The sequence below is a fragment of the Monodon monoceros genome, unplaced genomic scaffold (assembly GCF_005190385.1).
Source record: "Monodon monoceros isolate NGI ecotype Baffin Bay Population unplaced genomic scaffold, NGI_Narwhal_1 Super_Scaffold_18, whole genome shotgun sequence".
Taxonomy (NCBI): domain Eukaryota; kingdom Metazoa; phylum Chordata; class Mammalia; order Artiodactyla; family Monodontidae; genus Monodon; species Monodon monoceros.
In genome coordinates this window covers 166,455,691-166,471,493 of record NW_021703774.1, presented here as the reverse complement: position 1 = coordinate 166,471,493, position 15,803 = coordinate 166,455,691, and the positions used below count along the sequence as shown (strand labels likewise).

Here is a 15,803-nt window from a genome sequence, read left to right as displayed (position 1 = left end):
CTTTGATAGTTGTTTTTTACATAGGTATAATCATGCAACTTCATGGTCTCCTTTCTCATCATATCAGAAGTTAAAATCATTTCCATATAAAAAGTTCACTTATTAAGATGTTAAATTAATACTATAAAATGTATTTTATAATATTTAGAAAAGAAAATTAACTGAAACCTAAACTAGTAACCCTCCCAGACAACCTTCCTAGAAGAATTCCCAGGAATCTGGATCACTTTTAAGGCAATGAGATATAGGACTTTACCCGTGACCTATGTACAGGAAAACAAAATAGTCCCTCCAACGGCCTGCCCTTAGTCTCCACGATGGCAGCCTCTAACTTCCGCAACGAATCTGGAGACGCACGACTTCAAATACATCATTGTCACCTTGAAACTTAAACCCAGAGTACCTCCAAATCACAATATGGTTTAAAACCAGCATGCCTTTTCTGAAACATACTACCCAGAAGGAAGGGGGAGGTACTCGGCTGCCCTTCACATCTAAGCCAAAAATCATTCTAGGTAAACGTTCATACTCTAAGGCAACAGGCTCTCTCTGCTATAGCAGGCCAAAAAAGTATTATTATGCAGTTATTAAAACTCTCATTGTCTTCCCTTAGCTGTGACAGAATACAGGAGTAGAGAGCACTCAGGGCTACATAAAAGGTACTCACACTATAAGATCTCCAGTCAACCTGACCAGTGAGAGGAGGGTGTGCTTCAGGGAAGCAGCCAGGGGCAGACTCTGGCCACAAAGAGTCCCCAGGTGAGCGGCCTGCACAGCACTGATGTAACTCTCAGAAGGGATGGTGTCATTGGCAAAGGCATTGCGCTGAAAGGAGGCAAAGCAGACATCAACGGATAGACCATCTACCTCCCAGGACCAAATTCTTACGTGAGAAAAAAGAAACCACGGTGACATAGCCGAAGTCCCCATTGAGATTTACAGACAATGACTCTATTCAGTATACACTCTTATTCATCCTGGGAAGGAAAGTGGGGTGGAGTAAAGGAAACAGTTAACAAATTTTAATTAGCACAAAGTCGAGTTAAAATTTAAAAGTTAAAGTTAAGCTAAGGGCTTCCCTGGTGGCGCAGTGGTTGAGAGTCGGCCTGCAGATGCAGGGGACACGGGTTCGTGCCCCGGTCCGGGAAGATCCCACATGCCACAGAGCAGCTGGGCCCGTGAGCCATGGCCGCCGAGCCTCCGCGTCCGGAGCCTGTGCTCCGGGAGAGGCCACAACAGTGGGAGGCCCGCGAACCGCAAAAAAAAAAAAAAAAAAAAAAAAAAGTTAAGCTAAAATTTAGTTAGCACATAGTTAAGATACCCAATACCACTTTTCAAATAATTAGAATATATTATATTTAACATTAAAACTATGTTTGTTTGCCTCTAGTAACTGAGAAAGATCTGGATTTTACAATGCATCTGGGTCCGCATTACAAATATCTTAATTATCCTTGCACTATAGCTCTGGGTGATGTAAACAGAGGTCACAATTACAAAGCAGGGATAACTAGATTATAACACTTGGCTTTTCCAAAGAACTGTAATAATGCAATAATCTGTTAATAGAGGTAATCTGAGTAGAGCACACAGAAAGATCAAGGAAACTAACAGAGGACTCAACAGCCTTCCAAAAGCCTAGGGAACTTAAAAGCTACCCCATAAAATTATGTATGACAAAAGGAGCAGGCTCTTGACATATAACCTAAAAAGGAAAGGAAACGGTTAACATTTACTGAGAATTCATGTCACAGATAATGTGCTAATAAGCGCTTTACATTTAATAATCTTTACATCCCAGTATTTAGCAGATGAAGAAACTGAGGCTCCTAGCAGTTGACCCTTAAGTACCACAGGGGTTAGGGGTGCTGACTGTGCAGTCAAAAATCCATGTACAACTTTATAGTCAGCCCCCCATATGTGCAGTTCCACATCCACAGATTCAACCAACCACAGATCATTTAGTACTGCAGTCCAGATTTAGTGAAAAGAATCGTGTGTAAGTGGACCCATGCTGTTCAACCCCGTACTGTTCAAGGGTCCACCGTAATAAAGCAGTTACTCCATAACCCAGTAACAGACTTCTTATTCTTAGCAAAATGATCATATGAGTACCACTTGAGTAATTCAAGGCCTTGATTATTGATTCAGCCATAGCAAGTACTACTGCAGCATATTAAGATCTCTTGGTAGCTAGTTTAAGCCTAAAGGGTAAGAAGAGAACACGGAAACAGAACAGTGCTCCTAATTTCTACTCCTGGGAACAGACAGACGCTCACCCAGGATCCAATGTTTGGAAACTCATTGGTGTTGATGTTGTTCCAGGATTCACACACAGCCTGCACTGAAGATGGTAAATTCTGAACCAGTGTTGGACCTGGAGGAGACAGAAAGGACAAGGAGTCATCGTAAGAGAGAAAGAATGACACACAGCATTTTAAAAGCCAAGCCCAAATGCAGAGAGAAACACACCACAGCCCGGGCTGTCAAAATAATTACTAGGATAGCTTAGATGGATATTTATTTCAGTAGCAGCACTATGTCCAAGAACTTGCTAATTGCTTAACAGCTAACAATCTCAATTGTAAGGTTTTCATTTCCCATCGTATTCACTTTCTAATCTTGCAAGTAAAGAAGACAACTGAATAAAAGATGCAAAATGAGAGCAAGTCACTACAGGTCACTATTAAACATCTAGACCTTCTATGAATAGGCATCACTTTGATCTCGTTTCTACTTAACACAAATCTTGAGGGCAGGGATCATTAATGCACATTAAGAACAGTATTCAGGGCTTCCCTGGTGGCGCCGTGGTTGAGAGTCCGCCTGCCGATGCAGGGGACGCGGGTTCGTGCCCCGGTCTGGGAAGATCCCACATGCCGTGGAGCGGCTGGGCCCGTGAGCCATGGCCGCTGAGCCTGCGCGTCCGGAGCCTGTGCTCCGCGACGGGAGAGGCCACACCAGTGAGAGGCCCGCGTACCGCAAAAAAAAAAAAGAACAGTATTCAAAGAAGTAATGGAATTAAATTTCTAAAAGTGAGAATATCTGAACATTAAAAGGGTCCTTGAAGCTTGAAATTCAGGAATACACAAATGCCTGTAAATTTTAAAGGGTAACTATTGCACTTAACTCCAATCCTGCTCAAGTCCTCTTGATTCCCCAACCTAAATTTCGATTAGATCATTCCGAACACAAGGAAGAAGTTCTCCCAAGCACTAAGCAGTAGCTTGCTAGTTTTCCTAATCTCTATAAATGAAAAGAACAAAGGTCTTTGCCAACAGCGAAATAGCCTAATGCCTTGGAATCAACTTATCTTGGTTTGGATGCCAGCTCTGCCACTTGCAAGATGTAGGATTTGGGCAAATAACTTCTCTAAGCCTCAATTTCCTAATGAGTAATGGGGGATAATAACAAAACTTACCTAATAAGGTTACTGTGAAGATCAAAACAGATAAACCTATGTCAATGCTTGACACTCAGAAAGATTCCAATAAATGATAAATGCAGTAGACAGGCAGAAAGGGAGAAAAATAGCACTACTAGTCATAACTAGTGTTAACAGTCTTATTCAAAAGCACATTCACTTACCCAGAGTGTTCGCCTTGCACCTACTAGAGCCAATAGCCAAAACAGCAGCAAAGCCGTGCAATTTCTCCTGGGAAGGTTTTTCAGTGGATCCCTCCTCATTAAAGTTCTGCAGCAAATAGGCTCTGGAGAAAAAAATAGGGGGTTATGTCAAAGCTGAAGGAATCTAGTGCCATTTTGGTTAGGAAAAACTAGCCCTAGACAAATCGAAAAACCTTTATCTCAGTTGGGTCTCCTAAGGATTACAATGGGTAACTGTTTCCCAAAGAATATGCCATCCTCTGAAATGCTTACAAAACTCAATTTCCAGGACATATCTACCACACTCTTCCTGGCCTCAGAAGACTGGCAACGTATATATTAAAGGCTCTGAGAAGTATTATTTTTTCTTTTTTAAAAAAAGCACTTCCTAAACTTATTTGCCCAGGAACATGTATTAACAGCTCAGTTTAGAAAGTCTTAGCCTGATGGGCCAGATTAGAGCCTAGACACTCTCAGAGGGCAGTGACTCGGTCAGCTTTGCTACCACTGTACCCCCAACACCTAGAAAAGTACTTGACATGTAGCAAACACTCTCACTTGTCATTCAAGTTTGTTGCTCATATTCGTTCAAAAGTTTTGCCTCAAGCAATAGTCCTCTGTCTACTGCAAAGCATTCACACTAAGACATTAGTTAAGTTTTACAACGATCTAAGTCCCTTTCACCATCAACGCCCCATAAAACAGGAACTGAACAGTGAAATCCTACAGGGGCCAGATAAAGTAAATGAGCTTAAAGGGGCCCAGTGAGAATGGCTAACGAGAAGCAGCCAGTCCTTAGCTGCAGTTTGTCCCTGTCATGTGGGAAGACATGCCCAGTTTTGCCAGTTCTTCCAAAGGAAGAAAAGCCAGAAATCTTGACTTGTGAATAAATTCCCAATTTTTATAAATGAATTCTAAAATATTTAAACATCATGCAGAATAAACAAAGCAAGTCTACAGGGTGTGTAATTTGCAATCTTTATTACAGAAAGGGCTGGGTTTCAAAATACTCTCTAGGGGATTTCCCTGGTAGTGCAGTGGTTAAGACTCTGTGCTCCCAATGCAGGGGGCCCGGGTTCGATCCTGGTCAGGGAACTAGACCCCACATGCATGCTGCAACTAAGAGTTCGCACGCCACAACTAAGGAGCCCGCCTGCCACAACTAAGACCCAGCGCAACCAAATAAATAAATGAATATTTTTTAAAAATACTCTCTAACTCATTAAGAAAATTTTTTCTCTACCTATATATCATGAAATTTAAAGAGCTTCATCTTAGTAAATAACAGAAATGATAGTGTTTGGAAAAATTACATTATCTTTCTTTGCACCCTACAAAAAAATGCTAGAAAATATTTAAAGATGAAAGTACACCACCGAAGCATCTGCATTCCCCCATCTCCGACATCTCTGGGCAGGCAGCCCATCACACCTAGTGAATGATGCGTAGGTGTCAATGAGCTGCAGTGTGGCTGGAAGCAGGTTCTTGGTGATCTCAGATGACTTATGAGGATCGGTCTCGGCAGCCATCTTAGAAAAATGTTCATCCAGAGAGACCTGGACCTTCGAGATAGCAGCATCGAGGGTGTAGATGGACTGCAGACTGGGAACTTCATGGAGCTGCAAGATGGTGGTACAGTCGATGCTACAGAAGGACGAGATCTTTAAAGATACACAAGATATTAATTAGTTGTAGCAAAAAAAAAAACTGTGGCATAAGCCAAGTTCTATCATTATGGACCCCCAACTTCCATACCTGTCGAGCAAAGTATTCCTCTACAATTTCAACGTCGTATTTCACTGAGCTGCACTTGCTTGATGCCAGTTCTAGGAGAGAACCAGCATGTTCAGCCTTCATTCCCTGTTTGATAAGGTGGTCCTATTTACAGCAAGAAAAAAGTGTTCAGGAGATCAATACAGACAGTGTCTAAGGCTTTCATTAGCCTTAAATTTAAAAGTTCCTAGAATTAGAGTATGTTGGCTTTGAATACTCCATAGCAGCAAGCCTTGTGGTACCTTTATCCAGTTGACATAGGAGCTGATCCGGAGGCGGGAAGACCACCGCAGAGTGTGTAGGATGTCACATTCACTCATCTCTGGTGAGTTCACGGCCAGCTGGTTCATGTAAGTCTTTGATGGTGGCAAAATCCCTAGAATCCTCCAGAGTATCAAGAAGTAATATTGAAGGGCACAGGCCTCCTGGAAGAAGTAAAAAGAGCAATCACAGAGGTTGAAGCTTTTGGTATTGCCTCAACAGCTCCCTAACTGTAAGAACTGTTCCAAATTCAATTTTCAAAGCAGAACTGGGTGGAGTCCCAACCTTCAACTGAGATTTGGCTCTCAAGTCTGCTCACCAGGTCTTTCTAGAGAATACACCCAAAGCAGAAAATGGTAAAACGCACATTTTATATCTATATAAAACTTGTTCCATATTCTGCACATTTCACAGGCCAAGAAAGCAATTCTGAGACAACTTTGGCTCCCCAGTAATTCACCAAGTAACTGAAAGAGAGCAAGACATTCTCCTCAGCACGCCCGCAATCAGCTGGCCCTTTCTGTGGCCTTAATTGCTGTTATGAGCTCTACAGGCACGGGACACATTCACAGGACCACAGGAAAAGCTCAAGTGTGAGGCTTTCAATATCATACAACAACCAGCATTCACAGGAGATACAGAACTTAGGAGACACTTACTCTCAAAGTCACATTCTTCTAAGTGTTAGCAAAAAAATGCAAAAATGATAAAAAATTATCTCTAAGGTGAACATAACCACCCAAACTAGACAGAAATAACGAAGTATCTAGTCAGTTTTGCAAACAGATATCCAATAAACTGCTAGATGCCAGAAGGAAATTTCTGGTAGACTGCTACCCAATCATCAAACATATCCCAAACTCTTCTTAATTAGCCCAGGTTTCCACGGTCTTACCAGGGCTGTTACATTCTTGTTTTCCTTTCTCCTGACTGTATCAAGCTGGGATCCAGCCGCCAGCAGGGATGTCAGTGCAATGTAGAGCTCATCATACTTGACAAGCTTGGAGTAAAGGACATCACATGCCTAATATCAAGAAAGAAAGACAATCATTTTTTCTTATTTTTTGAAATATTTTTTTCCTACTACCCATACACTGCCACTTAAACTCAGGATTGACAAAACAGCTCACTCCAAATATAGTTATTAATTTCTCATTGCAGCGTGATTCCCACTTAGGGACCAGCTCAGTTTATGGATTATTGTGAGCACACAAGTGCAGGCTTTAGAATGAGGCAACTATTTTGTCCATTAACACAGCTGCATGTGAAAATGCTAACAGAGATAGTCTTCAGGAATAATGTATCAGAGGTGTCAACCGCCAAGAAGGACATCCCCTACCGCCAAACTGGAGCCCAGTGAATAAATCTCAAAACAACACTTTCCTTTTAGAATAAACTCAAATCCTAATACAGACCAAATTCCCTCATTACAAAAAGTTAAGTCATTCCCTTTCCCCTGATAGACTGATTTTGGTGGAGACCACCTAACCAACATGTAAAATGGGATTTTTAAATTCCTGGTACCACAGAATCAAGTCGGTTCAAATCATCCTCTGAGGCTTCTGGGGACAGGACACAGTAGAATCTGGGTTGTGGGACAGCATCTGAAAAACAATGTGCTTACTGAAAGAATGGTTTCATTCTCAAGTCTAACAAATATGAAACATAAAAACTAAGAAAACACTTTGGACCAGGGTTTCCCAACCTTGGCACTACACATTGACATTCTGGGCCAGATCATTCTCTGCTGTGGGAAACTGTCCTACGTTTAGCACCATCCTGCCTTCTATCCATTGATTGCCAGTAGCACCCTCCCAGTTGTGACAACCAAATATGTCTCCAGACATGGCCCCAGGGCCCCTTTGGGGATGGGGAGCACAATCATCCCCAGTTGAAAACTTCTGCTCTGGGAGTGAACTTCTGCTCTATAATCATCAAGTTAATCAACAAACTTGATGATTGTATCAAACTTGTATCATTAGACTGACTGCCTTAAACTTCAATGCTGTTTCCCCAATATCAAAGGGACTAACTATTAAGAGATCCCAATGATAATAAATTCACACTAGAGCTTGATGAACATTTCCACCAAATACACTTTACATCTAACAATCCTCAGATGAAAGCGAACACATGCTAAAATGAACACAAGAGGCACCTTCTGAAAAGTAGGGACCACTGCTACGTGAGAAACACTGGAGAGAATGTCACAGCTCCCACTGTCTGAAGACCCTGACCCAAAGAAATCAGCCTGCGGGTTAGAACCATGTCCCTAAGGGAAAATTAATTCAATCACCCAGTGTGGCAGGAATACATATACTGCACTCTATGGCCAGAGGATTCCTAATTCTCATGTCTCAATGTTTTTTGCTTTTAAATAGATGCAGGATATGCGAGAGTCTGTTTCCCCAAGAGTTTTGAATCTCTAGGTATCTGCCACCCACAGGAAGGAGACTAAACCGATGACCAAAGATCCTCAAGGATGCCCCCAAGCTCCAAATTCAACCCCTCCAATGAAAATCAGCAAGTCAGTTTTTTATTGACAATCTTCTTTCTGACCTGATGAAAAATGCTTAGACCAGTTTTCTTCTACTTCTTTGAACCCATGATAGAGAGGGGTGGTCGCCCGGCGGCTGTTGCTGTCCTGGGATCCATTCACCCACCCAAAAGGCGGGCTAAGCAGGTTATGTTGCACCTTTTAAAACACAAATACTCAAATTAAGAAAGATACACAGTCATCATTCTGCTTCTCACTCCAGTCTTGACATTAGATCGGTACAGCAAAGTTTGGGAAACTTATAAACCAAAACAAAATTTTAGATTTCACTGTGACTTCTTTTGCGAAACATCTTTTTGCTGGAGTATAAAGGGAATAGTGCTCAATGAAACGTCTGAAGAAACGCTGAATTCTTAAGTGGCCCTTCCATCCTCATTTTGCATCCCTGCAACAAAGGAATTTACTAACCCATAAAATTTACTGCTCGACCATCATTCAACCGCTAGTAAATACTAACTGAGGCCCGACACACATGGCACAGGTAAAGTGGGGTAGTTCAAAGAAGGACACCTGTGAACAGAGCCTATGAGCCAATTTTAACGAATGCATCAAATCAAATAATCTACATTTATCGCTTCTGGCTAAACATAAACTGTGGGTGCAAAGACACAAGTCCCAGGGGTCACCTAAGGCTAATCAAACACACCGCAATGAACACCTAAACCCTAAAGTGAGCAGATCATTTTGGTTTGGAGCATGGTGACCTGAGAATAACTACGCTCTCAGTAACCGCTGTAAAGCAAAAAAGAACGTGTTCATCTGTACCTGCTCAAACAGATACACAGGGGCTTTGGAGTACTGATGAAGCAGATAATCAAAGATCAAAAGCAGGCGAGCCAGGATGAGAGGCACAGAGCGCGTCTGGGCATCCATGTTGGCACTCAACTCCTGGATGATCTGCACAAAAAGGGTCAATATGTCCCGCCGGCCTTTCTCAGAGAAGTTGTGGAAAATGAGGAGGAGCAGCTGCAGGTGTTCTACATTCAAATCTTCCGTCTCACCGGGCACCACCCCTTGCAGGGCATTCTGCTTCATTGTTGACAAAAACCTACCACAGAGGAAAGGAGAACATGTCTGGTGAGGAAAAGTCAGAACATCCCCCAAGAGTGACAATGTCCAATGCCGGAAGAGTCCAACTTCTTAAATTAAGATCACGAATTAAGGAAGACAAGAAGCTACATGTAATGAGAAGATAAAAACTAAACCTTGGCTACAAAAAAGCCAGATTTGGCCACAAACACATTTTCAAGACCCTTCGGCAACATTAACCGCGGCCACAGTGGTGGTAACCCCCACGCTGCCGTTCCTGACAATTCTGAATAGAATTACAAGTTCTCCAAAAAGCAGCTTTTTTTTTTTTAATTAAGAAATCCGGGCAGATAGAAGCAATTCAGTTACTTTTTCCCTATGATTTGATTCTATAGTTTAATTCTCGTTTTGAGAATTTATACTACAGGTTAAAAATCACTGCATGATAACAGTTAAAATTAACTCAATGCACTTAAAAAGCAATGAAAAAACTGTACTATTCAGAGAATTTGTGAGAAAAGCTTTTATGCAAAAAAGGAATGAATGTAGCCAACTATTTCCACTGCCTTTGGCTATTAGGAAAGAGATTTGTATTTTAATACGGGTTTCGCTCCCCATCTCCCCCTGGCCCCCACCTTCTGGCCTTTTTGCAAGATTCCACCAGGAAAAATATAGTGCATATCTGGCATTCAAGGGGGTTTACAATTTCTCAAATCCAGCATTAGAGCTATTTGATCGTAGAATGGTGAAGAGGAAAACAAAGCCGTTTAGGAAAACAAACTGCTTTGAAGACTCCCAACCATGTAAACAAAAATGGCAAATATAGGTCCATCTAAAGAGGATTTAGATGATTAATGTGAGCTTCCCCCAAGTAAAAAAATTCTTTAAAAGTTGTCCAAAAAAGACTGCAAGTCACTCTAAGTGGTTTCATGTTGAAAGCAAAATAACCAAAGACAGAGTTGGCTTCCCTGTTCCCTCTCTTTCAAAAAAAACCAGGTCAGGATAAAATTGGTTACGTTCAGGATTCAGGTTCTATCTCATAATTGCAACCAAATCCCCCATGTGCTAAAGGAAGATTCTATTTCCAGACTGTAGTTTATATACTTCGGTTTCTTAAACAGCACAACTCCTCTCAAATCCCATCGGAAACACACTCCTCCACCCTTGCCACTTTAAATTTATCATCAGAGTACCATCCCAGAGCCACAGATGAACTACAAATAAGTCAAACAAATTTTAAAAAGCAGCCTTCTCCGTGGGGCTTCTATTTAAGCTACCTTACCTGTCCCAAACTTTAAGGCATTCAGGGACGTCAGGGTCACCTTGAGCACCAGCTTTATGTTGCCAGATGAGCAGGAGGCGTGAAAGCACAGACAGGCTTTGAGGATGAATGTACAAGGGCCAAGGGCCCTCAGAAAAAGGAGCCACTCCCAGCTGCTGCAACAGTGTATTCTAACATGAAAGACATACAAGAGACCATTAGGGAAAAAGGCAGGGGATGAAGTCAACAGGTTACTAATGCTCTCTAATGTTACTTTTTAACACTGAAAGGAATACTTTAAAGAAAGGAAGACAGAGAAATTCAAATTCAGAAGCAGTTTGCAAAAGGTCATTCGCACATGAGAAAAATATAAAGGAAAAATTACTAAGCTAACCCCATTAACTATAGTTAATTAGTGTCAGAAATGGGGTTCCCAAAAAGGAGACGTGCATGGAGACAGCAGAATCATGATAAGTTTCCAATGGAAACTGTGCCTTTGAAAGAAAACTTCTTCGACAACTGTAATAGCTAACATTTTTCTTTCATCATCAGTTACATGCCACAAACAACAATCCAAAGGGGGATTTCCAACAACTTATAAGTCCAACAACTTCTATTAATAGTATTAGCAGAGAAATTTTTGCCTCTAAGATATCAAGGCATCTAGAATTAATCAGGGCTGTCTTTGCCTCCAGTTGTGGCATGTCTTTCAAATGAGCTTTACTTTCAGCTTAGTTACCTAAGCTGCAACTTATCTCCTCAAATACACACACAAGCTGAGCAGGATGCCAATGGAAAACCAGACAAAAGCCTGCTTTCTCACTTGGCTTCAGAAAACACAAATCACGGTTACCTCAGGATACAGGATAAATTTCGAAGTCTGCCAAATTAAATTATATTCTTATAAAACATCCCAGCGAGGGACTTCCCTGGTGGTGCAGTGGTTAAGAATCCACCTGCCAATGCAGGGGACACGGGTTTGAGCCCTGGTCCAGGAAGCTCTCACATACGCGGAGCAACTAAGCCCGTGCGCCACAACTACTGAGCCTGCGCTCTAGAGCCCACGAGCCCCAACTACTGAAGCCCACGTGACTAGAGCCCGTGCTCCGCAACAAGAGAAGGCACCGCAATGAGAAGCCCGCGCACCGCAACAAAGAGTAGCCCCCGCTCACCGCAACCAGAGAAAGCCCGCACGCAGCAAGGAAGACCCAATGCAGACAAAAATTAAAAAATAAATAAATTTATTTAAAAAAAAAAATCCTAGAGGACCCTATTCCTCGAAGACATTCAAAAAGTCACAGATATCATGAGTAGTTCCCAGGTAATGGGGGGTTACCATAGGCTAACTGTTGTACAGAGACCGTCACACTAAATGCTCAGAGCTACAACGTCAGGGGTGTGCTCCACTTCACTGATGTGGAAAACAGAGCTCAGAGTGGCTTAAGAACATGACCAAAGCCACAAGATTACCAAGTGACGAAGCAAGGTTTATCTCTAAAACCTACATTCTTCATCACTATGCTCAACACAGCCATAATGACTTAACTTCTCAATTCCTGACTCAAGAAAACAATTCAATAAAAAAAAATAAACATGCCTGAGCTATATCAGAAGTGTTAACTGGAGCATTACTATAATAATAAAAAAATCAAATCAAGGGACATGCAGCCATAATGGTGGCAACTGTAAAGACCAAGGTAAACAAAAAAACATACTCTATATATACATTACATATATAATAGTATATGTACATTACATATATAATAGTAAAATTTGAAAAAGCAGAAACCAAGGGACATACCAATGTTCTGATAATAACTGTAAAACTATGCCACTATACAAACAGGGACTAGAAGGAAACATGGAAAAATTAAAATCATGAATTACGCGGAAGGATTATGATTAATGTATATTCCTTACAAAGTTATTTACACACTTTTTTAAGTGAGTTTTTGTTTCATGTCAGTTATTTGTGTCTTTAGGTCAGTTTATTTAGGCCTCAGAACCTTAAGAAACGAGCTAACATTCCTCTGGAACCTATTTTTCCCTACCACTCAAACTCTTATTAGCGCTAAGGAAGAACTGACTTCTGAAGTAGTGAAACTGAGCCACAGCACAGCAAAACCCTGGCCTGACCCATTCCTTGCCACCCTCCGGCTACCTCTCCTCCACTCCTCCTCAATGCTGGCATTCCTGAGGTTTCAGCCTCAGCCTTCATCGCTCTTGCTATCCCCAATCCATCTCATTGTATCTCATCACTTCAACAATTGCCTCTTAATGGATAATCCCCAAAGCTGCATTATCAATGTTAATTTCTTAACTCCTAAATTTCAGACTCACATTTCCAACTATTTTCTAGACATCTTCATCCCACTGGCACCTCAAAATGTCATCGTATTTAATGATATTTTCTTCAATAGTAGTAATGGTGACTATTTATTTAAACTAAAAACACTGATAATATATAAACTGTTTTTCTCATTTGATTGAAAGGGCTATAAAATTCAACATACTGACAAAGGAAACAATATAATCACATAGATGATGCCTCTGCTAACTGCCTTCAGCTTACTCCTTCCTTAAAGGAGAGCCTCACACTCAGGTATACAGTTTTCTTGACCGCACGATGACTCTATGGCTAGCCTACTAAATGGGACTAAAAGTCATGTTGAAGAGCTGACACTGACCTGTTTCTTTTTATAAACAGAGAGAAAATGGCAAATTGTGCCTCATGTACCTGAAGGACACAAAGGATCATTCTGAGAAAATGTGAACTAAACAAGTGACCCTTGAGAATTTAAGTGGGTGCAGCCACTGTAGAAAACAGTATGGAGGTTCCCCGGAAAACTAAAAATAGAATTACCGTATGATCCTACTCCTGGGCATATATCCAGACAAAACTATAATTCAAAAAGATACATGCACCCCTACGTTCATAGCAGCACTATTCACAGTAGCCAAGAGATGGAAACAACTTAAATGTCCACCGAGAGATGAATGGATAAAGAAGCTGTGCTACACATATACAATGGAATACTACTCGGCCATAAAAATGAATGAAATAATGCCATTTGCAGCAACATGGATGCAAGTAGAGATTATCATACTATGTGAAGTCAAGTCAAAAAGAGAACACCACATACCATATGATATCACTTATATGTGGAATCTAAAATATGACACAAATGAACCTATCTATGAAACAGAAACAGAATCACGGACACAAGAGAGCAGAGTGGTGGCTGCCAAGGGGGAGGAGGTTGGGGGAGGGATGAAGTGGGAGGCTGGGGTTAGCAGACGTAACCTTTTATATATAGAATGGGTAAACAACAAGGTCCTACTCTATAGTACAGAGAACTATATTCAATATCTTACGATAAGCCATAATGGAAAAGAATATAAAAAAAAGAATGTATATACGTGTATAACTGAATCACTCTGCTGTACAGCAGTAATTAACACAACACTGTAAATCAACTAACTTCAATTTTAAAAAAATTTTTTTAAAGAAACCTGAAAAAATAAATAAATGTGACCCATGAGTAAATACAATCTCTGAGTTGACTTAAACCTAGAAGAATGAACCACTGAGTATTCGGTATCACTCCATCTACCACCAAACCAACTCTCCTTCTTGACCTCCCTATTTCTATTAAAGACGACAGCATCCTTCTAGTCTCATTTGGGTTTCAAGGGTTTTAAACTTAGGCAATATCTTGAATTCCTTCCTTTCCTTGTCCTTCACCTCATTCAAATAATTTCCCATGATCTCTACAATAGGTCCTTTATCCACACCCTATCTCCCCTCTTTCTCATGATCCCATGCTAACTCAAGTCATCTTTATTTCTTCAGTCCCTATAACAGTACCCGGCATATAGTTAAGTGTCAATGAATACTTATTTATGAACCTGGATCAGCACAGTAATAGTATTATTAAGTTATTATAATGTTATATACAATGTTAAATATAATATTAAGTAATAATAGTAACAAAATACATTTTACTGTCAAATATATTTTATGGCACTGTCTGTGTCTTGCAACCTAAGTCAGGCACCTTGGCTAAGGCAGCTTTGCACATTACTCCAAAGAAACAATATCCAAGGTAGGGGAACTCAACAGCAGATAGATTACACTGACTATCCTTCCTAGCAATGAAATGTGGGGGAACAATTTAAAGTCCCATGTTTGGAAATGGACTGAAAAAGGATATCTGAGGATTTCCTCTGCAGAGTCAGTAGCTATAGACAGCCAGGTTGCATGTCCACACAAGGTCTGTAATTATTTTTAAATGCTAAAGAGGGCAATATCATTACAGGAGTCTTAAGAATCCTATTCTCTAGAGAAAAGTATTTCTTCCCCATTATTTGGACAAGTTGAGACAAGAAAAGGCCAAATCCATGAACTCTGAAACCGCCCTCCGTGCTCAAATCTGGGCGAGCAGCTGATAATTTTGGCAGGACGCCCTGACCCTATAGTCTGAGAAGGTACTGCAGGCAATATACTAACTGAAGCATTTCCTTCTCTTCACCTTAGACAGGTCAACAACTTTTCTACTCTATATATTCCCTTTCCTGCCAAAAAAAATTTTTTCATGTAACAGTAGGTAAGTATAAATAGATTTTATAATTATCTTTTTTTTTTTTCTTTAGCAGTACGCAGGCCTCTCACTGTTGTGGCCTCTCCCGTTGCGGAGCACAGGCTCCGGACGCGCAGGCCCAGTGGCCATGGCTCACGGGCCCAGCCGCTCCGCGGCATTTGGGATCTTCCCGGACCGGGGCACCAACCCGTGTCCCCTGCATTGGCAGGCGGACTCTCAACCACTGCGCCACCAGGGAAGCCCTATAATTATCTTTTTAAACAACAAAAGAAATGTTTAAGAATTTCTCAAATAGCTTGGGATTGTGAGAATCAATTTTAACCTCTTGAAACAGGTTCCTGGATTTTGTCCCTTTGGCGGCAAGTGCAAGCCCCTGAATTGTGTTTTGATTCTGAGAATCCACTGAAATAATCTTAAGAGTAACAAAAAAATTTTCAAAACAATCTTAGGGCAAATTATTGGAGATTTACCAAATTAAATTCTCCTGGGGTTGCTGGGGGGGGGGGAGGGTGAGTGGTCACAGTATCTAGGAACCTGCAGTTTTAAAAAATTCCCCAGGAATCCTTATATACACTAAAGATTGAGAACCACTAACTTTGACCACGTTATTATCAGACTATGATGTCGCCAAATGTTGGGAGAGAATATGAATCCACGTATCCCTGACGCACTACTGGTGAGAGTAAAACATGGTGCAGCTACTACAGAGAGCAGT

General features: G+C 41.1%; 1 protein-coding gene across 7 annotated transcripts in view; it reads right to left on the bottom strand.

The window, feature by feature from the left end:
• Positions 1-15,803, bottom strand: part of UBR4 (ubiquitin protein ligase E3 component n-recognin 4) — a 125,837-nt gene that overhangs the window by 89,074 nt on the left and 20,960 nt on the right. For all 7 annotated transcript variants that reach the window (XM_029227494.1, XM_029227495.1, XM_029227496.1 and 4 more), the window contains exons 18-28: positions 10,509-10,678; positions 8,963-9,245; positions 8,200-8,335; positions 7,165-7,244; positions 6,536-6,664; positions 5,622-5,804; positions 5,362-5,484; positions 5,038-5,267; positions 3,589-3,710; positions 2,280-2,377; positions 668-825 (exon numbers count right to left, since the gene is read on the bottom strand). In XM_029227494.1, the coding sequence (XP_029083327.1) occupies positions 668-825; positions 2,280-2,377; positions 3,589-3,710; positions 5,038-5,267; positions 5,362-5,484; positions 5,622-5,804; positions 6,536-6,664; positions 7,165-7,244; positions 8,200-8,335; positions 8,963-9,245; positions 10,509-10,678 (1,712 nt within the window). The remainder of the gene's footprint in view (positions 1-667; positions 826-2,279; positions 2,378-3,588; positions 3,711-5,037; positions 5,268-5,361; positions 5,485-5,621; positions 5,805-6,535; positions 6,665-7,164; positions 7,245-8,199; positions 8,336-8,962; positions 9,246-10,508; positions 10,679-15,803) is intronic.